Consider the following 25,488-nt stretch of genomic DNA (forward strand, 5'->3'; position numbering starts at 1 on the left):
GAATTAAGCAGTTGATAGACTCTAATGTCCTCAGAAATAAGGCATCAGTCAGTCGGGAAATGTCCCATGTAGGCCTACCATCTATAACGAGTAACCAACTAACTTCTACATTAGTATTTTTTGCAAGAGTGCATAAAACGAACAAACCCACCCCCCAAGAAAAGAGAGCGAGAACCGATGAAGTCATCTGTTAAGTAGTGTACTGGATGTATGTACTGTATTGCACGTTTTCGTTTATGTGCGTGCTTGCTAACATAACCTTGACCAAAACACTCAAGGTTTGACTAATACCTTTCTCACAGCGTGGTTCGAGTTCCGTTAATTACTTTTCATCCTAAAACTAAATATATTCAGTAATAAAAATAAAAAAAGACATGCATTTATGTGAAATGCATCTCAGAATGAATCATAACTTAATAGGTAAAAATTAGGGCAAAACATCTATGGACAACACTATTTGTTGATCGCCATAAGAAAAAGTCTGGACTCATGTTTGATGATACATACTGTTGTAATAAATGTATACATTTCAGTTTGGCCTACAGCACAATTTATTAAATATAATCACACAACAACTGAACACATCATTATCTCATTATCTTATACTACAATCGACTATGAAATAAGGTCTGGAAATTACAATAAATGGCAAATCTGGCAACCTCACAATTATGTTACACTGCAAACCACTCAATATTGACAAGGTTTTTGTGCAATATATGAATAAAAGGGCACCAGATTAAATTCATATAGGCCCCCAGAAAACATGTACTTGAAAATACTCAATTCCTTGCAAATTATATTAGACGGTTCAACCTTCATAGGGGTCAAGAAAACAAGCATTCTAAGTGCTTTACAGAGTGCATGTGACACAAACTATTCTACTAAACTAAAGCTATCATCCGCATTCTTTTCTACAAGATACAAAAAAATAGACTTCATCTTTTTTGTATGGCTGTAAGAGTGTTTGCCTCACTGCAAACACTCACTGTCTACAAGATTGTTTTCCCGCATGATGGTTTAATGATGAATTATTGCATAAGGAATACAATAACTTTTGCATTTTGCCCTTAAGTGGAATGTTTTACACATTTTTCTTGCACTCTGTTCCCAAACACACAAACTCATGACCACACTGAAAGGATTATCATGACAAATGGTCATGTCTAACCCACATGATGTACAAACTGGACTAACCATCAATCACACACACAGGGCTGACACAAACAAACAGACAGACACACTTAGGGGCAACTAAGGTTCCTCCATTTGAGCTGACGTGTTTTTGCTTTTGAACTGTGGTATGGGGAAGCTGGACTAACCGGAGACAAGCCAAGCAATGGGACAACTTAAATAACCCGCAGGTTTGTAGCCACATCAATTGTAAGGAACGTTCACACTCACATTCACACCTATCAGCAATTTAGAGTCATTGTTGAACCTAGAACATTTGGGTCCAATTTTATCAAATTTTATGTGCAATACATTTGAATTGAATTGTAATTTAAGAGCAGTGATTATGTTTAAACAGTGCATAATGTTACAGTATATACATTTTAGGAATAAAGCCTCTCTTGTTTTTGATAATCACTTAGGCCTACTATGCTACTGTATTTTTGTGTCAGTCATGATAACAGTATTTGGAGAGTTAAAGTGGAAGTCAACCCAAACATATTTTTCTCAAGAATATGTTCTAGTTGAAACAAGGCATTGTGATAAATATTGCATTTGTGGAAGAAAAGCTTGGCATGCATTTAAAAGCGCACTTCCGTGGTATGGTGTGGATGCGTTTTTTTTAGGTGTATTCCAATGCAGGGGGGGTGAGGATATACGGTTGTTAAAAAGCCCCGGCTACGTGTAGACAAGGCATTAGAAAACAGGCGAGCTGTGATTGGTCGTTACCTGAGCCCTGAGTAGTTGTGATGTCATTTTCAGAAGACAAAATGGCCGCCCCCTGAGATGGCTAAAAATGGGTGGATTTTGCTACTTAACTCATAATCCACAAACGCAATATTGATCAGAATGCCATGTTTCAACTAGTGGGCCTGCTGAGAACATATTCTTGAAAAAATATATGTTTAGGTTGATTTCCCCCTTTAAGTAGTTTTTTAGGTGGTACTTGGTGGAAATAGTTTGAGGACCAATCAATACCGATTGTCTTCCCTAGCTGACGCCTATTCCAGACGACTTTTGGCCCGAGGCGGAGTACATCCTAGACTGGTTGCCAGCCAATAGCAAGGGAACATTTAGAAAAAAAAACATTAACACTCACATTCACAGCACTGGACAATTTAGAATCTTAAATGAACCTATATGTTTTTGGAATGTGGGAGGAAGTCAGAGTATTTAGGAAAAATTCCAGACAAGCATGGGGACAACATGCAAGAGTACAGAAAAGGGCCTGACACAGAACCTTTAGCCTGTGAGGTAGACATGATAATTACGAGGCTACCATGTTGCCTGCGCGTATCCAATTGAACCATCATTATACAGTAAAAGAGAAGAGAGGCATATTAACTGTTTTGCTTGTGATATTTAAGTGACAATATATTGCATGTTAGAGTAGATGTGTAAAACCAAAGCAGAAGAGTGAAAGTGAAGCTTAAAGACGGAAATCAACCCAAACACATTTTTTTCAAGAATATGTTCCCAGCAGGCCCACTAGTTGAAACACGGATTAATATTGCATTTGTGGAATATGAGTTAAGCAGCAAACTGCACTTCTTTTTAGCCATCTCAGGGGGCGCCCATTTTGTCACTTCTGTCGACTGAAAATGACATCACAACTGCTGAAGGCTCAGGTAACGACCAATCACGGCTCAGCTTCAGAAAACAGGTCAGTCAACAGACAGAACCCGCCAGTCGACAGAAGTGACAAAATGGCCGCCCCCAGAGATGGCTAAACGGGTGAGTTAACTCTTATTCCACGAAAGAAATATTTATCAGAATACCTTGTTTCAACTAGTGGGCCTGCATAGAACGATTCTTGAAAAAAATATGTTTGGGTTGCCTTTCGACTTTAAGGCTGCATTTCACAAAGTTGCACCACGCACACAACTGTATTCTAATAAGGCTTTGCTGTACTATTTTCCTTCATTATTAGAGTGCTGATTCATGAGGTTTTTTTTTTTATTCCTAAGGTTTTATGAATCTATGAAGTGAAACTTCCACCAATCCTCTACAACAAGAATTGTGATCACGCTCCACTGTGACAGTTCCCCCCAAAATGTCCACCAGGTGTCTCCCTCCACCCATACTGGCGTTAATAGGAGGCGCTGCTGGCCAGAGGAGAGGTGCTGCCTGGCTCAATGTGCTTCAAGTGGCAGGAGTGGCAGAGAAGGTGGCCATTCAGAGGGTAACAGCGGTGACCCTCCTCATCATTCAGCTCCATCTTACAGTCCTGAAAGGAACAAGCGGCCAACAACGATGAGGCATATCCCCAAGAAGCATTGTTATTTCTTCTGTAAAAGTTGCATATTTCCTCGTTAATGAAGATGAAGCGACGCAACAGTGAATCACATTTCCAGCAGAAAGCAAGCACAACGACGAGAGTCGTGATGAGATATTGCATAGGCGCTTTCCTCGGCTCAGTGGTATATGATTACTGTCACGGCTGTAATTAAGATCAGGGATCATTATGATGTCTAATCATGAGCCATTTAGACAGCCTGGCTTGAAGCTCCTAAGTGTTTTTGTGTCAGCGGATAATCCACATTGCAGTCTTGGAGTGTGTTATTACCCACCTCGCAGTGATAGCATTCCACGTGATAGTCTTTGTCCATGGAAACGACACGGACGGTCTCATCGGAGCCCTGCTGAGACATTGACACAACTGAAGCCCGTCTACTCAGACGACACCATGGGAGCAGCATTCGCTTCAACTTCAGTCCGTTTGCTGCCTCACTTTATAATCTTGGGGCTCAAATTGATGTTTATTGTGCTTTTGAGCCAACATAACATTCACTCCAAGTTGCTCATAATTCCTTCATATTTTTTATTTTTAGTTCCGAGAAACACCCATTGAAATTTGATTCTGGCAAAGCCTATTTGGGACACTGTGTTGCTTTTGCCAACATGTCCTATTCCTCGTCATGTATTCTCAGGCTGGAAATAGGCAATACATATTTGGACAATGAACGTGCCCTAAAGAAATTACAAGTCATCACTAAGATGATCAAATTTTCCTCAAATGTCCATCTCAAAATCATAACAAAGGAGACATGACATGCAGACTACTTTACTGTACTTTCTACCCCTTACATGGTCACAATAGGCCAGTCACGGCTGACAACGGGGCGGGGGCTCTGCGTCATCTCTGCTCAAGCTGATGTGAGCCACCCCTCACAAGATCTGATCAACAATCATTCACTCCAGGCCCGTGGGCCAGATACAACCTCCTGGTCATTTTATGTGGCCCATGAAAGCATGCCAATTTTTCTATTGACTTTTGGTCAAAACTAGTTAAATGGCGGTTATTAGGGTTGCCACGCAGAATACAAAATGTCAGACATTGTCTTTATAGTATATGACAACACATTTACATTTCATCATTTTAATGTCTATAATTTACAGTGAAGTAACGAATCAAACTGTACTCAAACAGACTTAGTTGTCAGATACTTGAACTTCAACTGAGAATTGATTTTTTTAAAACAATTTGAGTTTTACTCCTTACATTTGAAAACAGATATCTGTACTTTCGACTCCTGACATTGTCAAATTGGCTCGTTACTTTTTTTTCCTCAACATCGCGAATGATGACGTGATGTTGAGATCATGCGTCTTACAATGCAGTGATTCCCAACCACTGTGCCGTGCCACATTAATGTTCTATGGGTGATCATCAAGTGTGACCGGTGAAATGATTAAAATTCACTTAGTGAATTGATTTGATCATTGTTACCTTTGTTCATATATTCATTAGTGCGTACGGTGAAAAGAAGAACAATGACTTGCTCTTCCACTAGATGGCAGAAAGGTACAATTAACCACCGGTTTCCATTCATACAACAGAATAATAGCTCATATATGGTCAACTAAACAGACCCACATTTCATGAGTAATAAAATTTGGGAGTGATTTGAGAGGAGATCGTTCGTTCAGTGTATAGATACAGTATATACTTTGTGACACTTTTGTTTGGGGGTGTGCCATTAGATTCTTCGCATGTAAAAATATGTGCCTTGGCTCAGTCAAGTCTGGGAAATGCTGTTCTAAATTGGAAAAAAAAACAGACAGCAACGACATTTAGGAACATGAGTCAGGGAGCATTAACGACAACTGCTACAGATTGGAAGAAGGAAGATACTCCCCACCATTATTTAAGAGAACTGTTTTAAAAAATTGCAGTCTATTCGGAAATAAAGCATGTTTACCTCGGATGGAAGGATAGGCTGTTTGCAGGAGGCACATTTGGGAGCCAGGACCCTGGAATAAGGAGTCAAGAAAAACACCTTAAATAGATTTGCTTTACATGTATTACGGTGCTAAAAGGAGCCAATCTAACTACAGAGCTTTCATTCCACGCTTGATGTCCCTCCCAGTCTTTAAAGTTGAGCCGCAGTGTTTTTCCTCTTCAGTCAGACAAGATTCAGAATCTTGGTCCTACTGAGCAGATGCCAGTTCTGCAGATGTCATGGCTCACCCATAAATGTGATCCAGAAAGAATTATCAGATAAAAAAAATAAAAAATTACGTGAGCGCATGGAGGGAAGCGGGAGTTAAAACAAACAACGTGCTAGTGTGCACAGACTAGAAGACTATCGACCAGGGGTCAACCGTGCACTCAGACCGTGGCGAGAACACTTAGGGGCTGTCAGACTCTGCTGAGCTGTACATGTTGTCGCAAGCAGCCTGCCAACAGCTGTCGGGTTTGTGGTAGCCAGCTTTTGGCAGGCTTCACGCGTGATTTGTACAGCTGAACAATGTATTGTTAGTGTGAGAATTACTGCAGACCATCTTTATGGTTTAAGATTCATCAGTCGCCTGAAAAAGTTTGTTTTTTCACCATCCCATTAGGAAGGTCTCTCCCACCGCATACCCACAAAATTGTTGTGATGTCATTTTCAGTCGACAGAAGTGACAAAATGGCCGCCCCCGGAGATGGCTAAAAAGGGGTGGATTTTACTTCTTAACTCATACTCCACAAACGCAATATTAATCAGAATGCTTTGTTTCAACTAGTGAGCCTGCTGGGAACATATTCTTGAAAAAAATGTGTTTGGGTTGATTTCCACTTTAAACAATAAAAATATGATCATATAAAGGGACAGTTGAATGTAGGGCTGAATTTCCCCAACAAGTAGCACCTTTTTGAAAATGTTATTTTCCACAGGAGAATTCCAACATTCAATCCTTTGGCCTCAAAGCCAGAAAAAACAGCACCTGGGAAACATGGAATAATTACATTTGGTCATTTTGACCATGTCTGTTTTAAGGATCAGTTTTTCTGTAATTATAATGTAGCACATTGGGGATAGATGTGTTTTGCAACTGAACAGAGAAGGAGTGGCTTCTAGCACAATGAATGAGGGTGGTTATTACACCATGGCAGCATGTCGCAATCAAAAATTTACAAAGCACAGACAACAGTTGACGCGTTTTTGCCGGAAATACAGGAGGACGGAACTATAACGCTTGTGTCATCTCTGCTCTGCAGGTGCTTGAGATCACATTTTTCATAACGTGTTATACAGCTTCATGATCATATTGCATAAAACCTTGATTTTTCCCTGCAGACCACAAGATGGGAGCCAGAGTGAGCAGAAATAGTGATACCCACCTGTGGTAGTCTTTAACACAGTAGATCTTATTTTCAGTGTCCACAGTAAAGGGCACGCCGTCGAGACTCTCATTACAGATAACACAGCGGAAGCAGCCCGGGTGGTACGATCTCCCGAGAGCCTGCAGGATCTAGAGGGACAAAATTAGTACAGGAACAAAATTAATCCATCGTGTAGCACATTCATATTTGTATTTACTTGCATTGTTGCACCATTTCCAGCACCACTACAGTGAATGTATGCTATATAAAGCAGTGATTCCCAATCAATGTGCCAAGGCATACTAGTGTACCACGAGAGAAAATCAGGGGTGCACAAGGACAATATCAAATTTCACTTAATTTGTCAAAGACTATTTATAAATATCTCTATGTCAGCACTGTATAGTGTCATGCAGTACAATTAAATGTTCTTCCATGAGACGGCAGAATGAACTATCAAACGGAATAGCCACCAGGCCCAGATTTCACATTGAGTAATTCTGTATTCATACCATTTGTGACATTTTTGTCTGGTGGTGTGCCGTGAGATTTTTCAAATGTAAAATGAGTGCCTTGGCTTGATAAAGGTTGGGAAACACTGATATAAAGAAACACCACAAACACTTACCATGTCCATGATCAGGTGACCACATGCATTGCACTTGTCAGCTGACTGCTGGAAACCTGAGTACTTTAGCACAAAAAGACATGACGGTCAGGGTTTCCGAGACAAGGGGCAAAAGTAGTGAGTGTGGTTATTTTATAACGTCTGCACCGAATAGCTTTCATTCTGGCAACAGTGCTTCTTAGAAAACACTTTCACAGCCGGTGTGGCTTGGTTTCATCAACTTGAGTTTCTCGAAATAACAGACGACATAATTAAATAATATTCAGCACATTTACAAGAGTGAGAAGAGCTTTACAAATATTCAAGCTTGTGGTGGAAATCTAATTAGACACATTTGGAGTTAGATTTTGATTCTAAGAATTATGAATAATTTGCATTTTTCTCTCTCAAACAATTTTGCAGTGGATTTCAACCATATTAGCTAACAATCAAATCAGTACATGCATTGGGAATTTCTCATTGCATCGCATTGGGAGTTTTATAGCACTGGTGTCAATACCTACAACCCCTTCCAACACCCAATAAAGTTAAACAGCTTCTCAAGTTGCTGACCTCCTCATAACCCCTCAAAAGTCTAATTTTAAAGTGAGTCTGATATATTAGACTGGCAACCTTCAAAGGATCATTTGAGGTGAGTCTTATCATTTATCAATCTGTATGGCTGAAAATGCATGAAGCTCATGTTATAGGATTTAGTTGAAATATTACGATTGCTAAAAGAGGATAAGAATAATACAGTACATCGCCATTTTGAGTGCTATAAAAGTATAAACTCCTGTCCTGTAAAGATATACTGTACCAAGGAAGGCACTCAGTAGATTGACCAACTGCTGTGAAAACAATACTTCTCGACCTGACGCTCGATGGAGGTACCGCTTACTGTGCATTGAACTCACCAGAAAGTCCTCTTCACAAAAAACCCGCCCTCCAACATAGTAGAAAGCCTTTCCTCTCAGCCTTCGACCTGCAAACAGATCCATTTAAATCAGTTTGATTTTTTATTCAAGCGAGGAATATGGACAGAATGAAAGATCTTAGTAGAAAAGATTGCGACGTTAACTTTTAGAACAGCACTAAAAAAAAAAAAAAAAAAGAGGTGATTAATGGCACCATTCAAAAGTAATGGACCCTTTTGCAATATTCAGTATACAGTATCCTGCTGAACTTCTGGGGGCTAAATCAAATGGTGTGCCAGTGTCTTTGAAAATATACTGTAGCTGGGGCGCAGAGCAAGTTGCAGGCAGACCAGGAACACATCTGGGTCCAACATGTGGGGAAGATAATCACTGAATCAAATTACTGGACAGGTGCAAGGAGAAAACAATCTATTCCTGTGGAATGCAATGCATCAACGTTCCAAGACCCAAAATGACCTGGTGTACTTCTTGTAGGCTCTCCACATGCTGGCTGTACAGTACTTTCTTTCTGTCTCCCTCAACACGTCTGCAGGCTGAATCTGACTCACAAACACCAAAGCATGCGCACTGCCTTCAGATGGCTACTCCTGTGCGAGTCCCACAGGAAGAGGGAACATTCTTTACATTTTTCAGCAATGGAAGGTGTGGGAGGTGGGGAGCGACAGGAGAGGTGGTGTTTATTTTTCACATGGGCCATTTTTAATCACCATCACTTTAGTCAGGCCAACAAAAATGAAAAGTATCTGTGGTCCATAGATACCTCTATTAATCAATGAATTTACCAATCAGAACTGGGCTGGACTCCTTTATTCTTCACCTTACCAAGAAGAGCTGGGTAATGGACTGCCTTACAGCAGTGCATTTGACCCCAGTATTCTCGCAGTTTGGCAACAGCAGTCAGGCAATTCTTTTACAAAGCGGAAGTCAACCCAAACATATTTTTTTCAAGAATATGTTCCCAGCTGGCCCACTTGTTGAAACACTGCATTCTGATTAATTTTGCATTTGTGGAATATAGCAAAATTCACCTGCTTTTAGCCATCTCTGGGGCGGCCATTTTGTCTTCTGTCGACTGAAAATGACATCAGAACTGCTCACAACGACCAATCACGGCTGACCTGTTCTCTGAATCTGAGCCGTGATTTTTAGTGGAAAACTTTTGAATGTTTATCTGTGGTTGTTGAAGAATATTTTGGGTTTGTAAAAATTAAAAATTCCCCTATGCATTTCAATGGCCATCAATTATACGCGGATTTTCATTATTCGCGGTCCGGCACAGTCCCTATTCCCCGCGAATAGTGTGGGGATCGACTGTAAAATGTTACGTAAAAAGTATTAAGACAAAACTACTTTAGGAATCAATAAAGTTTACAACTTTTAAGTACCGTATTTTCCGGACTACAAGCTGCACTGTTATATAAGCCGCACCCACGCTATCTTTTAGAACATTTTGGAAAAAAACTTAAATACGCCGCACCTTTATATAAGCCGCACCTATGTATGTTGAAAGCTTTTATATTTATTGCATTTACAGAACGATTATGAATTGTAAATGTACCTGAACACATTCTTTCCTAACAGTGCCTTTTAACACTGCAGCAACGTTGCTGATTAAAACAGAAGAGAACCAAGAGAAAATAAACTGTACTTATCTTCATTTAACTGCCGACTGCCGCTCCAGTTTGTCAGCTAATGTCCACCAGACTCCACCATCTATTGTTCTACTACATTCTACATATGCACCTTTCTTGTTTTATGTTAATAAAGTCAGCCAATCTAACACACTACGTGCTAAATCAACAATAGCATTTCACATCGAAACAACAGAACAGACATAACATCAGCCAATCGCATTAATAGGCACTTCACGGACCTCTAGGAAAACATAAAATTATCAAAGCATTACAGCACCTAATGCAATAACCTAGTGCATGGCGCCCTCTCTTGTTGAACTCCTCCCCCTGCGGTCACATCCAGTCAATGGGAAATGTATTGTATTGAATTGTATTGTCATTACGGTTAGAGCGCCCCGAGCGGTGGAAGAAAAATCCACAGAATAGCTGCACCGGACTATAAACCGCAGGGCTCAGAATCTAGGAAAAAAGTCACGGCTTATAGTCCGGAAAATACAGTAAGTGAGTGGATGAGAGAGGGGAGGGAAATGTGCACATTTTTGAGAATTTGTATCTTATTTCTAACCTAAAACAAAATTCAATCCAACTACAATATCCTTGTCCACTGTCTTTAGCGTCAGCCTCTACTTTTATGTTACCGTTTCCATAAAAGAAGCTCTTGATTTGGTTCTCCAATTGTTCAGTAGAGAGCTAGAACTTTCTATTGAGTGGCCGCAAATTAGCATTTTGTGCTAAAGTTTGACGTTCCATCTTTCAACTTGTCCCTCCAAAGATCTCTGCACACCCCTGCTAGACAATTTTATGCAGAAAGCCCTTTTCTCACCCTTGATCTAATTTCTTCCAGTTTCACTTCTTGAGGGTAAAATACCTGTCTTCCAAATCTTTTGTATACGTAGCTTAAGAGTCGTTCCTCTCCTTCTCTTTCCGGCATTTTTTTTTTTATCCCAGTCAGTCTGAGCAGGAATGCTCTGAGGTTTGTGAAAGGATAACAGCTTTATTAAAGTCAGAAGCTAGGACTAACTGCTGGAAAAGGACCATACTGAACTGCGTGTTCATAAAAATGTAAATTAGATGACTGAAAGAACTAAACGCAAGGCCATTTTCTCATTATGGCCTTTTATGAATTCCTTATGTAATCCTATTCAGAAATAAAAGCAATTTAGTGACCATCTTCTGAGTGATTGATCCATCCCACTAAGGCAGAGATCTGCAATTAAAAGTTAAAAATGGTCCAGTACAGGAAAATGTCTTCAAGCTGAAGCCCAGAACACCATCACGTATATCATACATTATAATTCAGTATAATTTATCAATCGGTGTCAAGTAAAATTAAAGCAAATAATACAATTGTAGAGTCTTACAATGCTATTAACTGTTGATTTCACATTGATTTTTTTAAAATTATGTTTAATTTGGCTCTAAGGCCCTGATAGACCAAACCGACGTCGGAGGTCGTGAAGTGTGGTGGCGTCTGAATGCGCCGTCCGTTTGGTGTAGTGGCCACCGTCGTAGTGTCGTAACCCGTCTGTAAGTCTTGGTGGCGCTTACGCATGTTGAACCGGTGTCGCCAGTCGTGACATTTGGTCACTCTGATTGGCTGTTAGCTAGCACATCAGCGCGCGGAGCACCAACGGGAAATGACAAATGCGGAAAAACAGTGAGTACGCCTCCGCTGCCTTAATCTTCTTACAAGAGCGAGGGTTGACAATGTAAGTATTTCACAATACCGTGTCAAGAACGTGATGGTTTACTTAGCATGGGAGTTCATCGTGAGCAAAGAATTTAGCTGAATCCATTGTTTACGTTTTTATAATCCACCCCCGGCCAACAGCTTTCCGGTTGGATTTTTCTAACCATGAGAAATGGTGACTACCGCCGCCGATGGTATGGAAGGGTATTACATCTTATGCATGCGCAGAAGGTACTAATGGTCAGCGTCGCTGTCTGTCGTTGCGGTGTATTCCTCCAGCGTGACGTGCCGACAGCCGGCCGGACGTCACAGGGAGTAAGCGTCTGTCACTGTTGGCCAGCGTCTTTTTGGTCTATCTAGGCCTTTATAAATATAAACAATGAAAAACTATGATTGAGACAGTTTTAAAAGGAAATAATCTATTAATAGGTCTGGGTCCATATCAAAACCAGAGTTGTCATATCGAGGACTATTGCATTCGAGTCTCAGGCCACATATTATATGATGTGTAGTGTGTACATGAGCCTATGAAAGCAAAAAGGAAGGTCGGAGTACACCCCTCGCACGTTCCCTGCTGCTACCTAGAGTTTTGTTTTCCTGCTTCTCGGTCACCTTGACGCAACTGTGGTGTTTGTGCTCATCAACAAGACTTGTTACAAGCCAGCAAGCATGAAAGTTGTCTTGGATCAAGATAAGATGGGATGTCACACAAAACGTTCTGTATACAGCACAGTATGTGTAGAACTCAAACTGCGTCTGTGCTACAACCATGAATACATGCTGTATATTGTAGCTGTGCATGCATATGCATACTTGTGTGCATGCGGTCGGCGGGGTGGTCCCAATGAATGGTCTCCACACTGTGCACTTGTTGTGTCCAGCTGTAATAACAGCACCCAGTATGCTCCTGGAGCCCAGCCTCCAGAGGGCCCCCATGCCTGCATTCCTCCCGAGCCGAGATGCTTTTTCCTGGGGGCCCCTCACAGCATGCTTTCACATCGAGCAAGCTATGGGAGGCATGCGATGAATAAACTCCTCTCAAACCCACTTGAGCCATCACCCGAACTCAAGCCCCCCATAACACCAAGCTCGCTTTTTTCATCTCATCCCATATGCAAACAAGAACACACACGCAGGGGAGGGTGTAAAAGTAGATGCTAATCATACTCATTGGGGTGTAGCCAACAAGGTCAAAGTTGTTGCAGAATTAGAGGTGAATGTAGGGGGTGGGTCACCACAGTGTCACAAATACTTCACATACCCTCCATCTGATATTAGGAACAGAAATTTTAATTGGTTTAACAGGCAGGCAAAGTTTGCACTCTGATGAATATCAAAATCGTTTCTATGTAAAATGCAGTTATTTTGCATGATAACTAAACTCGTTAAACCAGGTGAGGGTACAGTTTTGGCAAATGACATCCTGCAGTATACATTGTTAACATGAGACTAGATTGTATAATCCCATGCCTCACTCACAACTCTAAGATCCTTTCAATATGTACTGTCCTATTCCAGTTTCTAGGCAAAAAGCCATCCACGGTTTCAAGAAAACGGACATTGGCACAATACTACTTTAAACTACATTTGTGCTAGTAACAATCAATTAAAATGTCAGACTTTAGCCGATGGTAGGTCAACCTGGAATAACAATTTATCAACGCAAAATCACTTTGGCATGTTCACTACCAAAAGATAAACAATGGCTGGCTGCGAAGTTAGGTGGCATTGATGTGAAAATGGTTCAACTAAAAACAGTTTTGGGTGCTCGTTTTATACGGACAGAAAACACAAACTTTTATAATGGGTTTCACAGTGGAAGTTTTTCAAAACATCGGTGTCATCCTTTAATTTATTTACTAAAAAAATACATGCATTTTTACTAAAACTTGGGACATGTGCACAGGAAGGTAATCAAATTCATTGATTAACGACGGAACACAAGGCTGCTGTTGAGTGTGCTGCTCAATAAGTTTCATATCAAATTGTGCTCTAAGTGCACTGACTGTGACTGGTGATGCTTCCTTCATACCTGTCAACCCTTTATGTTTATGAAAGTTGTAATTTGCCCTTACATATCTGTATAAAATCTTACACATTACACATTATTTTCGAATGGCTGCTGTCACATGAACGGAAATCAGCCATGTGAACCATGCGTACATGTTTGAAAAGGTGTTTCCAACTTCCGCCACAAATTACCGTAACCCCAATATCAGTACAAGTTGACATTTCAAGAAAAGTGTATGCTTTGGCAAAATCTGTCCACAGACATACAGATGCCAAAGCACTCGAATATACTCGCAGTGTCCATTTGGTGTGATGACTCACAAGATGAAAACGGCAGAAAACGATGCCACCACAAAGCTGCTGTGGCTTCCAATAATATATTTGAGGCTTCATTGACTCAATACACCAACATCAGTGAGGGTGTGTTTTGAGTAATGCTTTTTCTAAACACGGACGTTGTGACTCCTCTGCAGCACCAATTTTTAAGTGACTGAGTCATTTCTATTTCACGTCCTGAGCTTCAGTGTCCTTACACTGGGACATGTCATGGGCATTTCGATCTCATTTCATTTCAAGAATCACGTTTAATGGCCAAAGCTCAAATTCAACAATACAGGGAAAACAGGCTTTTGGATACTGCTGACATGAATACATAAAGATACCTTAAATTATTATTTTAAATAACCTTGGATGGGATTATGATAATAGCCGAAGGAGGACACAAAAAGGAGAGCATTTTACACAGTGCTGGCCATATTAAATGTATGGGAAAAAAATATGATGGCATGATTGAAAAATGACAACAGGTCTGACAAATCCAAAATACAAGAAATCTAAAATTGAGAAGGCCTTTTTCTGCTAAATCAATGTTTTTATCTCATATAGAAACATACATCACATGACAAAATACTGTACATGGAGGCCCTCATTACACTTTGGTTTCAAAGTCAATCTTACAGATAGTTTAAACTATAAATTGTTACACTTACTTCTGGTCAACCCAGCTTGGCGTGTCTTGTGGTGAGCTTCCGGAGTGATCGGCACACCCAGAAACCAAACACCACTAGTAAAGTATTGCAATCGCAAACTAATTGTGTGTAGTCACTCACAGTCATGAAAGACCACAAAGGCAGGCATTACTTTCATTCGGAAGATTCTCCTGGAGTCAAATGTGTGCTTGTCATTACATTTATAAGTAACTCAACCACAGAAAAGGTGACCGTGTTTTGAATGGAAGTCACGGTGAAGGAACTTATATGTGTTTGTGTGTGTGCGTGTGTATGTGTGTGTGTGTGTGTGTGGTTATACTTACTGCAGGCACTGCAGGTGAAGCAGTTGTCATGGTAGAGACTACCCATTGCTTGACAAGCCTGGTTGGCTCCATACACGGCCTTGTTGCACTTAGCACAGACTCCTAAGAAATGACACAAGTAACCGGAAGACACGTTGAAAATGATTGCCAGAAAAAATGAGTGCAAAAAATAATTTATATAATGACCTTTGAATGCCCAGTAATGGTTTGCTGTTACTAACATTACACACACACAGTATTACCAAAAACTAGTGTGAAGGCTCTGATCCAGATTAAAACAGGCAGAAGCAACAGAGACTCGGGGGGCGGGGAGTTGGGGGGTGCCGGGGGGAACCATTCAATTTAAGACAGGAAGCTAATTAGCATGCTGTGTCATTGCAAAAAAGAAATATCCCGTTTTGCTTATTTGATTTGGCTCGGAGGCCGAGAAGTCTGTTAATGAAACACTGATAAAAATCAAAGGGTGCCTCAGTTCTGAGGAGGCACTGCGTGTGGCTGGGGGGATGGCGGGTGGGGAGAGGGGATACGCTTGCATCATATGCACAATGAAAATGAAAAATATTAAAATCAGGAGATGCATCAGACAACATAATCTGACTTTGGAGTCTGAGTTTGGAGCTACATATTGATCATATAGAAATCCGACCACCGGATGTAGCTACAAATAATTCCTATATCTGATTTAAAAAAAAAAAAAAAAGAAATATCATTTCCCGTTGATATTTTCCTTGCTACACTTAAGTCTGTTATGTATCATAAGATGTGATAAAACAGAAGATAGATTGGGACAAATGTCAGCAGAAATCATCTGTGGCTGTTCAAGTCCCCAAGAGGGGACACTATATGGATCACAAACGCTCTAAGTGGCCTATCAATAAAGTTACTGTAACAATGGCAAGAAAGTCAGCGCTCAGTGTTTCTCTTGCACCGGGTGGGCATGTGGTTATTTGTGAGTGTGTGTTTTTATAGAAAAACTCCCTAGTGACTGGGCAGCCCATGCAGCCAAACCCGCCCCTGGTCCTCATCTGACACACACAAAGAAACTTCTGTTTCCACTGCATCCAACACACATGACACGTCAGCCTCTACTCCAAAACACACTGTTGCATTTCATACACTTATTCAACTGTTGTTCCAAACAGACACGTTATAACACAATATACATTTGGATTACATATGTTTCAGCGCAGTCATTCCTAGTGCTGCTACTGATAGGACTCATCCTCAGGGACCCCAACAGCTTGAAAACAGATTTAGAGATAACAGAGGGATATTATTGGAGCGCGGAGGAATGTTGCTCTTATGTAAGCCATTTTGTTTACATGACAACATTGTACAGTTTCCTGACGACAAACTAATGAGCTAAAGAAAAGTTCTCAATCTTAAAATGTTGACTGAAGAGTAGAAACCAACACAGTCGCAGGCATCAAGCAGTGACAGGATTCAGTGACGACAGTACATCCCATACACCTTTTGACAGTGATTCAAGGTCACGTCTCCTTTTTTGTAGACTTAGCTGCAATTTAAAAGCCCCCACGACTACAACCACCTAATAAAAGTACAGTCTCTGCTTTAGTGCTAGTAACCTCCTCTCAGGTTGGGCCGCTGCATATGTACTTTTGGCCAGTGTCCCATGTTCCAAAACAGTGAGATTATTCATGCGACCGGCTGCTCGCTTCAAATGGGGGAGGGGGAGCAAAACATTAACCCCAGAGCCCCCCCCCCCTCTGCTCCTTGCTTACCTTTTGCAGCTGTCAAAGCTCTGGAAGGATGCAAGTCGAATATGCCAAAGGGCGAAAAGTAAACCCACTGTCCACGCGCACTGCAGCAGCTCGCATCCAGTTATACTTGAGCTAATTCTAGGACCTTCAAATGAACTACTAGAATATGTTTGCCCTCTCGAAATGTGTTATATCAAGAGGATACAACAAGACTGTGTACATTCCAAAATCCTGCCCTCTTGTAGGTTTATCGCCGACCATCGCTTTCATTTCCTAACTACTGTGCGAACAGCAGCCACGAGAGACTTGAGATCTTAAAGCTAACATAAACATGTACTTTAAATTTGACATACCGCAGAGTTGAGTGTTGTTAACCACCTTTCCGAATTCCACCGATTACAAAATCAAGTATATACAATTCAAATTTGTGAAAAACCATGCGTTTTTCTCCACTCTCAAACGCTCTGGGCATGACTGTTGAGTGCGCTGAAAACCAGCCTCACTCAATCAAATCCTCTGTCAATCAAACACCACTATTATGACCTGAAAAACGGATGTATTTGCATAATCCTGCAAAGTAACAAACAGGTCAATGGAAACATGGGATAATAAACATTTACCAGGCTGGAATATATTCATCAGACTGTGACACGCCTGGGAGGAGACCACAATGCCAGCCCCTCCAAAGACTGGCCAGAAAAGAAGCCAAGAATCCTTGGGAAGCGTTCCACTCCACAGCAGGATGGGATAAATCAATGCTCCATCTTAACACAACAAAACACTCAACTAAATCAGTGTGTTCATGTGTGGGGAAAGTTGAACGAAAAGGGCAGATGCAACAACAGGATGACCTGCCACTTATTGCAGCCTTGGACCTATGACTTTTTTCTCTCAGGCATAAGTGGCCAAGGACCAAGAAGTACCCACCGACTGAAGTGTCCGCGTTTGTCTCTTCGTCTATTCAGTCGCACCACTGCCACCTCTAAAAAAAGCCTTCCTTTAAAAGTGGAAGTCAACAATCCAAAAATCTTGACAAGAATATGTTCTACGCAGCCCTACTAGTATAAACACGACACTCTGAATAATATTACGTTTGTGGAATATGATTTAAGCAGTAACATCCACCCGGTTTTGTCCATCTCAGGGGGCGGCCATTTAGCTACTTGCTGTCGACTGATAACATCAAAGTGGCGCAGGGATCAGATAACGACCAATCATGACTCAGCTTCAGAAAGCAGGTGAGCTGTGATTGGTTGTTACCTCAGCCCCAAGCAACTGTGATGTCATTTTCAGTCAACTGAAGTGACAAAATGGCCGCCCCCTGACATAGATAAAACCAGATGGATTTTGCTGCTTAACTTGTATTCCACAAGCGCGACATTAATCAGAATGCCGTGTTTAGACTAGTGGAGGCGCACAGAACATACTGTTGTAAAGAAAATGTTTGTGTTGACTTCCTCTTTTAAGAGCTGCAACACTCATTTCTAAAATGCCTTGCAGTCATTGTCCAGATATTCCTTTCCTGACCTAATTTTCCCAGTATTTCCAGCTGCAATTATATTAGTGTACAGATCACCAGATGGCTCAGGGAGGACTATTTCAGATTTATTCTATTCCTCTTGCATACCATCCTCTAGTCTTCTACGAATCTGGAAAGGACATAGATTAGAGTACATCCAATTTTCCACAATGCTTTATGGATCCATTTGCAAATGAATTGATCCTTTTGTTAAATTTGTGGAAAATCACTTGTTTTACGATCAACCTACACATTACAGACGTTGCACAAGGCCATGACTCAGAAAATAAGCCATGCCCAAATGGAAAGTGCAGGGTTATGTGTGGTGATGTAGGAATAAGAAGAAAAAAAAGACACACTATTTTAAAAAGCTATTCCTCTGCTGGGCTGCAACCAGCATTGCTCGCCCACTCATTTGTCATATTCACATCGCTCAGCGATTTGTGAGCCTTGTTGTGACAGTGACGTACGCCAGAACATCTTCTCTTACACACCAGTATGCGCACATGGGGGGGGGGGACTCAAGAGTTACAACCGTGAAATTCCACCAGGAAATTCCTGCAGGCGAGGAAGCAAGGGTGGGTTGTATGGAAGAGTGTCAGACAACGGCGCGGTGAACATTTTTCAGCATGATATCTAACATCAGGATATCAAGTCGTGCCCACTGCTGTGTCACTAAATAGTAGGTCCTATTTCAACAATGGCCTGAGCTGCAAACAGCTGGAGAGCACATGAGCAAAAAGGCTTTCATTGTAGCACACATCTGCAGACTATCCTACCTCACCGATTTACTGGATGATGGACAACCCTGCCGAGTGCCTCAGCACATTTGTCACTGAAGTTAATAGAAGCACAAAAATGAATTTGGTCACACAGCAATGGACTACGAGGAAGTCCAACGCAACTGTGCGACTCTTGGCTAAAAACAAACTTGAGTGGCATTTGAGTTAATCTCGGAATTTGGTAGGGTAAAACCTGAGCTGGTTTGTGTTTCAATTGCGGGGAAAGTAGGCCGCATGACGACAGACTTTAAATAGTGTGACAGAGCAGCATGTCACCCGCCAATGAAGTCAACAAAAAGAGGACACCGGAAACAAAGGGATAAAGTTACACTATATGGTTCAACTAAGTGATTTCAACTCGGAAGTGAAATCAGAGTATTGGGAGGTACAGTAATGCTGGTGGCATTTCAGTCATTTCTAGTCACGCACGGTACATTTTAATGTTATAGTGACTAAACTGCTCCACCAATGAGAAATAAGCAATACTTTAAGTCATGTATATGCTATTGCTTTCTTGGAAGCCTGACCAATTCCGAGCCAAACAGGTGTTGTGCAGTTGGGAAGGGGTCTGAAAAAGCACTACATAAATAATAAGACTTCTTTGTGGCAGAAACATTACACAGTACCTAAAAAGTCAATATGAGATGGCGCATTATACACTCAAGACACAAGTTATTGATGTGGTCGTCAAATCTTTAGGCTCTCAGAACAACTTTCCACTGCCTGCCATTTTGCTTCAGGAGATTGCATCTGCAGAGCGATTAGCTAATCGTTTCAAAAAGGATCATCTCTGCATATCAAAAAGTACAATTAAAAAAAGTGTTTGCTCTGATGTCTGCCTGACTAGTTTGAGGCATATTATCAGGAAAGAGAAGATTAAACAGTGACAGGGGAGTGCTGGGAACCCTTCAAGTTATGAAAGAAATGTGTGAAGTGATACTGTATGATTGATGACAAGCATGATAATTGTGTGTGTGAACAAGAAAGCAAATCAAGTGGGTTTATGTTCTGAACTTTTGGGTGGGCGATGTTATCTTTGAAAATAATAAACTGGAAGTATTCGTTCTGATATCTTACCAAAGTAGTCCGCTTGTGGTTGAGCATTCATCTCCTTTTCCAGACGATTAGTGAGGGCTTCTAATTTTACTTCAGCAGCTGATGTGCCGTGCTCCGGTGGCGGCTGTACAGGCTTAAAGGAAGATGCTTCCGCACCAATGGCCTTCCCAAAGCTCGGTATCTGACTCTGATCTTGACTCTGGCTGAAGCTTTTGGAGACATTGCCGGGATTTAAGGTGGCAGAAGTGACCTGGACTTTGGTTTGAGGTGCTTCAGAAGACACTTGTGAGGAAGCCACCGCCGAGCCATTCTGGTTTAAAGAGGTTTTTAAAGTCAGAGAAGATGGTGCATTGTGAGTTGAGGAGTGTATGGAAGGTAAATTGGCTCCTCCCGTGAAGGCACTAAGAGGCAGTGAGGGAATAAGGTCTGGTTTTTCTTTGGGAAAAGCTGAGGAAGTTGGACTCCTGTTAGATGAGAAGGGGACATCCGGGTTCTGAAGTGGTGGAGGACTGATCATGGTTGGAGATGCAGCACTGCTCTCGGACAAAGACTGGGGATTGTGGCACTCTCTGGATGAGGCCCATGGCGTTGGATGACGAGCGAGCATGGGTGCACTGTGAAAAGCGTTTCCTGGGCCGGGGACAGCAGGAGTGGTGTTCTGGTACAAATGTAGGTCTGAACGCTCCTTATTATCGGAATTGTTTCCATAGCCATATGGCCTGCTGAGTGGAGGCTCGGGCTGAATGGCTGCATGGTTCTTCTGACCGTCAAACTGTGAAGAATGACCGCCAGCCGATAAAGGACCAGACAGTATTGGAGGTTTTGCAGCAGCTTCACCTGGCTGCCTGGAGCTATTGATGGGTGGCCTGTCTTTAGTGTAATATATGTTGTTGGGACCCCCATTCATTCTTAAGGCCTGGTTGTTTCTTGCCATTTCCTCTTGGTGTTTCTGCATGTGAATTTTCGTCATTTTGGAAGCAAAAACTCTTCTCGTCTCTTCAAAATCGGGATTATTCCCTGCATCCCTCCTCGTCCTAAATAATCCATCTCTTGATGCTTCATACATGTTTAAATCCTCTATGAACTTACTTGCCTCCAGTCCTAAATCCTCGTACTTATCCATTTTGGAGATAGTGTGTGATCGCCTGAAAAAAGTTTAGATACTGCAAAAAGTCCAGGAAAAAAAAGTTATATCTCCAGAGTGTATTCGCTTACAGCCCGTCAACTAGCGATCCAGACAGGGAAACACTGATCCAGACTCCGGTTCAAACTTTTCTCCGTTACATCCAACTTTGTAGTGCCAAGGTTTGGTTCAGACTCCTCCTTTGCGTGTGTCAACTTTGTCGGGAACAAGCCAACGTCTGTCTGCTTTTCAACTAGTCGATCCCGGCTCTGATAGCCGGTGGGCAATGGACCCCTCCTCTTCCACCTCTTCCACCTCCTCCTCCTCCTCTTTCCCCTCGCCGTCCGCCCGCCTCACTCACTCACTCACTGTCGATCCCGTGGCGCGGGCGACTCATTCAAAACTTCAACCTCCTTACAGTGTCAATAAAAGTCCTCCAAAGTACTTTAAACGGCCGTTAAGTTGTCGCCAAGTGGTTTGTTTGGCTGGAACGGACGGTCCGGGTCTTCGCAGCCGTCGAACGTGTCAGCCTGAGCGTAGCCGGTGGACGGTTACGACTGGAAACAAGGAGCAGATTGTTTTTAAAGGCGCAGTGCTGCTTTTTAATGGTGACCACAACCACTGCAACAGGCATGCGGCCACTGTAAATATAATTGAGACGCGTACAATTCGTCATAGCCTAAACATCAACGACGCGACTTTGTGAAGCAGTGCTCTTCGGACTTCCGTCCATGGCTGTGTGGTCAGAATTCATTAATTTAATTTAATTCATTAAATTGAACATTGAAGTTAGCAGAAAAACATACGTTTTTCCGCCATTAATTGGACCATTGGGATTTGCTTACATTTGTGTGGTGATTAAAATCAAACACTAATTGTGAAGTATGTAAGGTATATTATTATTACATTACTTTAAAACGATGTCAACCCCCCCAAAAAAAATCTCTTTACAAAATGTTTTATGAGTCTCCGCCAATCAAAACACCAGAGCTGGGCATTTTACTAAAAATTGAGCGTCCGTTATTCGTCATCCGTCTGCAACGTGGGTACCCTTCCGTCGTCCGTCATTCGCCTTTTTTCTGGGCGGAAAATTAGCCTCTAATTTTAAACGGCCGTCCATCGGCGAGTCCGACTAAACTTTCACTAGCACTCCCCTGCTGGATGATCTTTCAATAGAAATAGTGACTCACTGCACTTTCGAAGCCTGTTCACAGCCCGTGTGCATATGTTTTTTTTGTATGAAGTTACCAAAAAGGGTAAAAATAAAATGTTCATTTTCATACGGGAATTCAATCAGTACTACTTTTACCTTTTTTCTTTTTACACAAGTATTTGTACTTCAGGGGAGCGATAGCCCCGTCAGAAATCGGTGTAGCCCCAGTTAAACCCTGCAGTATTTTATTTGATATTCTAAAATGTAATTATAAATTACTTTCTGAGGCCCCCCATGAATCAGACAACAATTGTTACTTTGCGGTCTAGCAATGATTTCACTCACAACATGAGTGTCAAGCAGCCTTTCCCAGAGTTTTTAAGCCACACACACACTGTAATATCCTGAACGGGGGGGTATGCAGCACTACAGTATGGGAATCCCTGGTGTAAATTGTTGTTACAATACTACACCCCTATTTATGGCAGTAGAGAGAGTTAAGATGATGGGTATCATTTAAAATCAGTGGGAAAGTATGAGTAATGCCATAAGCAATTGGAATAGGGTGAGGCAAATTTCAAACTTTTCTCTTTCATCATGCAATGGACAGCAAAGCAGCACCACAATCACTGTGCATGGGTGTGTTAAACTTGGTGGTTGAGGTGGGCTATTTACAGGCCCCTCTGTTTTGGCTGTGTGATGTCACACATTCCACCCCGTGACCCCTCCACATTGCATAGTGAACCTCACTGGTATATATAAGCCGCCATGATAGGCTTTAAATCCCAGCCGATGTGACAAAGAGGTAGTGGGCTGCAGTTTTAATTAAAAACACAGCCTTTATAAGGCACCACATCCATATAGGTTTGGTTGGAAACAAATTAACACCGTTATGCAACTTTGCCTTCAAGCAAGGAACGTTCCTCCTTCACATATGCTCAGCACTGCACTTGTGGCATGTGACACTCTTAGAAAAGGACTTCAAATGCAAAGCTAGTCTTACTTGTCAACAAACTAATTTAGTCCAGTAATGTATACAAACAGCTTCTTACTAAACATGTGTAAACTTTATAAACATACGGTATGTATTCAATGTTCACTTACTCGCAGCAACATTTTATAAAGTGTATAATTCAGCCACCATTGGTCAAATTTCAGTACTTTTATAAAATTAATGAAAAAAAACCCCATTGCATTTCCCAGCATGTTAAAGGGGTGGTAAAGCACATTCTATACTTGCTATATATCCAAAATTATGGTCTTACATTACATAAATACACAACTACAAGAAACATGATTTGTAATAGCAATGGGAGTAACTTAGAAATTAAAAAGCAATCCAATGTTACTGTTTGTATGTCAACCATCGTTGTTACAATTTTAAGTAATTTAAAGCACTTTATCCCAAATATATCAACAAAAAGCTGTATTTATTATAGCTTGTAACTGCATGGCATTCAAAGTCATGAAGTGTACCATCCTCATCCTCCATGGGAAGACTTTTGTACCTCATCATGGACAGTTGCTGCTGTACATCTCAAGTATAAAGCAGAACTAGAAACGAATGAGTCACTGTTATGTTCAGTGACTCAAGTTGTCATGGCAACTGTGGAGCTGACATGAAAAGTGTAAAAATGACTCTGGGGGCTGTCAGTGACAAAATCCTTTATTATAGGAAACGTTTTAAAAGGCTCATTTTGAATGAACGTACACATAGTCACGCGTGTGGTGACCTCATATTGGGAAATATTTCCTGATGCTGATTAAAATGGCCATGGCATTTTTCAGAGAAAATTGGGCTGTCAATTTATTGCTCAGGGTGTATAATTGCAGACCATTTTATTGTTAACGAATGTTGCTAAAAGGGGAGTAGAAAAGAAATGAAGAAAGTGAGATAAGCATTTTGGTACTACAAAGGTGGAATTATCAAGGGTAAACAAGTACCGTCCACAAATCCATTTTTATTCAGTTTTAGAGTGTGTTTAACTTCCCGAAACAACACCATATTTTTAGCACTCTCACCTACTCAGCTGTGACAGCACTTGATTAAACGAGTAGAACGTGACACAATAACAAAAGAATACAGCACAGCATTGATGCTTTGCTTCCTCCCTCTTATAATTCCTGGTGTCTCTTCCTGTTATTCTCTCCCCCGTCTGCATTTCCCATCACCTGATGCTGACAGATAGAGCTCGGGAATGTGGGAAAAAGTTCACAGGATCAGTGAGGAATGTTCAATTTCAGCTCCTCTTTGCGTCTTTCGAATTGCCTGCAACTTCCTTAACAAAAACAAGACCTCTCCAGAACTTGCTGAAATGGCGTGATTTGAACAGTCAGGAGCCGAGCCTCTTCAATCATAAAAATAGAAGCACTTCCTTATCCACAAGCTGGCCTTGGCTGTGTGCTTCTTTCTTCAGTTACATACTGAACATCCAAATATATTTAGTGCTTGTACAGGAAATAAAAATGTATGTACATTGCATATAATGGCTTACTCACCCAGGCGATAAAAGATAAGCTTTTGGAAGTACGCATGGAAACAGTCTGTATTGCTGCTGCATGTGCTCTGCAAGGAAAATGCTGATGGCCGCATAAGACTTTAGCCCAGGAGCACTGGCACCGATCTGATGAATGACATTAACGTATTCCGAGTGACCTTTTGGAGGAGCCGGAAAGGCCTTGTGTCCAAACATGGCGGCCTAGGGTGGAAATCAGCAAAAAATAAAATAAAAAATGTCCGGCAACAAGCAAGTCTGATAAGGCAGGATCACATGTGACTCAGCGGACGATGAGGTGAGAAGACGTGGCTGACGCTGGTAGTGGTGTCATGGGAGTCGAGGGGAATCTGAGCAATGAATGGAATCTTGAGTGGTATTTGGGTTCTTGTGGGACAGTCAAGAGGGCTAGACAAAACAGGGAGAGGATTGATAAGAGTTCCATATTGACTTTCACGTTTTCTTTGGGGTTGGGGGAGGAACTTTCTACTCTTGAGGATTTGAATTAAGAACAAAGCAACCAATAAAATATCTTGACAAAATATTTATGATTCGTAGGGGTGAAAAATTGCAAAATGACCCATGACACATTGTTATCGCAATATTTTGTCAAAGTAACCATGATTAAAAAATGCATTGTCTATGCAACAAAAAAGTAGAACTTGATGAAAACAGATTTGAACAT

At 41.4% G+C, this 25,488-nt stretch overlaps 1 protein-coding gene across 1 annotated transcript; it reads right to left on the reverse strand.

Annotated features, from left to right (window-relative positions):
* Positions 1-527: 527 nt before the first annotated feature.
* limd1a (LIM domains containing 1a) lies at positions 528-24,914 on the reverse strand. Its single transcript, XM_086037809.1, has 9 exons — positions 24,808-24,914; positions 20,054-21,712; positions 14,955-15,056; positions 8,288-8,355; positions 7,392-7,454; positions 6,782-6,912; positions 5,376-5,427; positions 3,744-3,812; positions 528-3,400 (listed from the first exon to the last, which is right to left on the reverse strand). Exons 2-9 carry the CDS (start codon positions 21,153-21,155, stop codon positions 3,263-3,265), a joined length of 1,725 nt encoding a protein of 574 aa, XP_085893935.1. The 5' UTR covers positions 21,156-21,712; positions 24,808-24,914; the 3' UTR covers positions 528-3,262.
* Between the last annotated feature and the right edge of the window lie 574 nt (positions 24,915-25,488).

Source organism: Filicampus tigris, chromosome 8 (genome assembly GCF_054856515.1).
Source record: "Filicampus tigris isolate MCC_2025a chromosome 8, RoL_Ftig_1.0, whole genome shotgun sequence".
Taxonomy (NCBI): Eukaryota; Metazoa; Chordata; class Actinopteri; order Syngnathiformes; family Syngnathidae; genus Filicampus; species Filicampus tigris.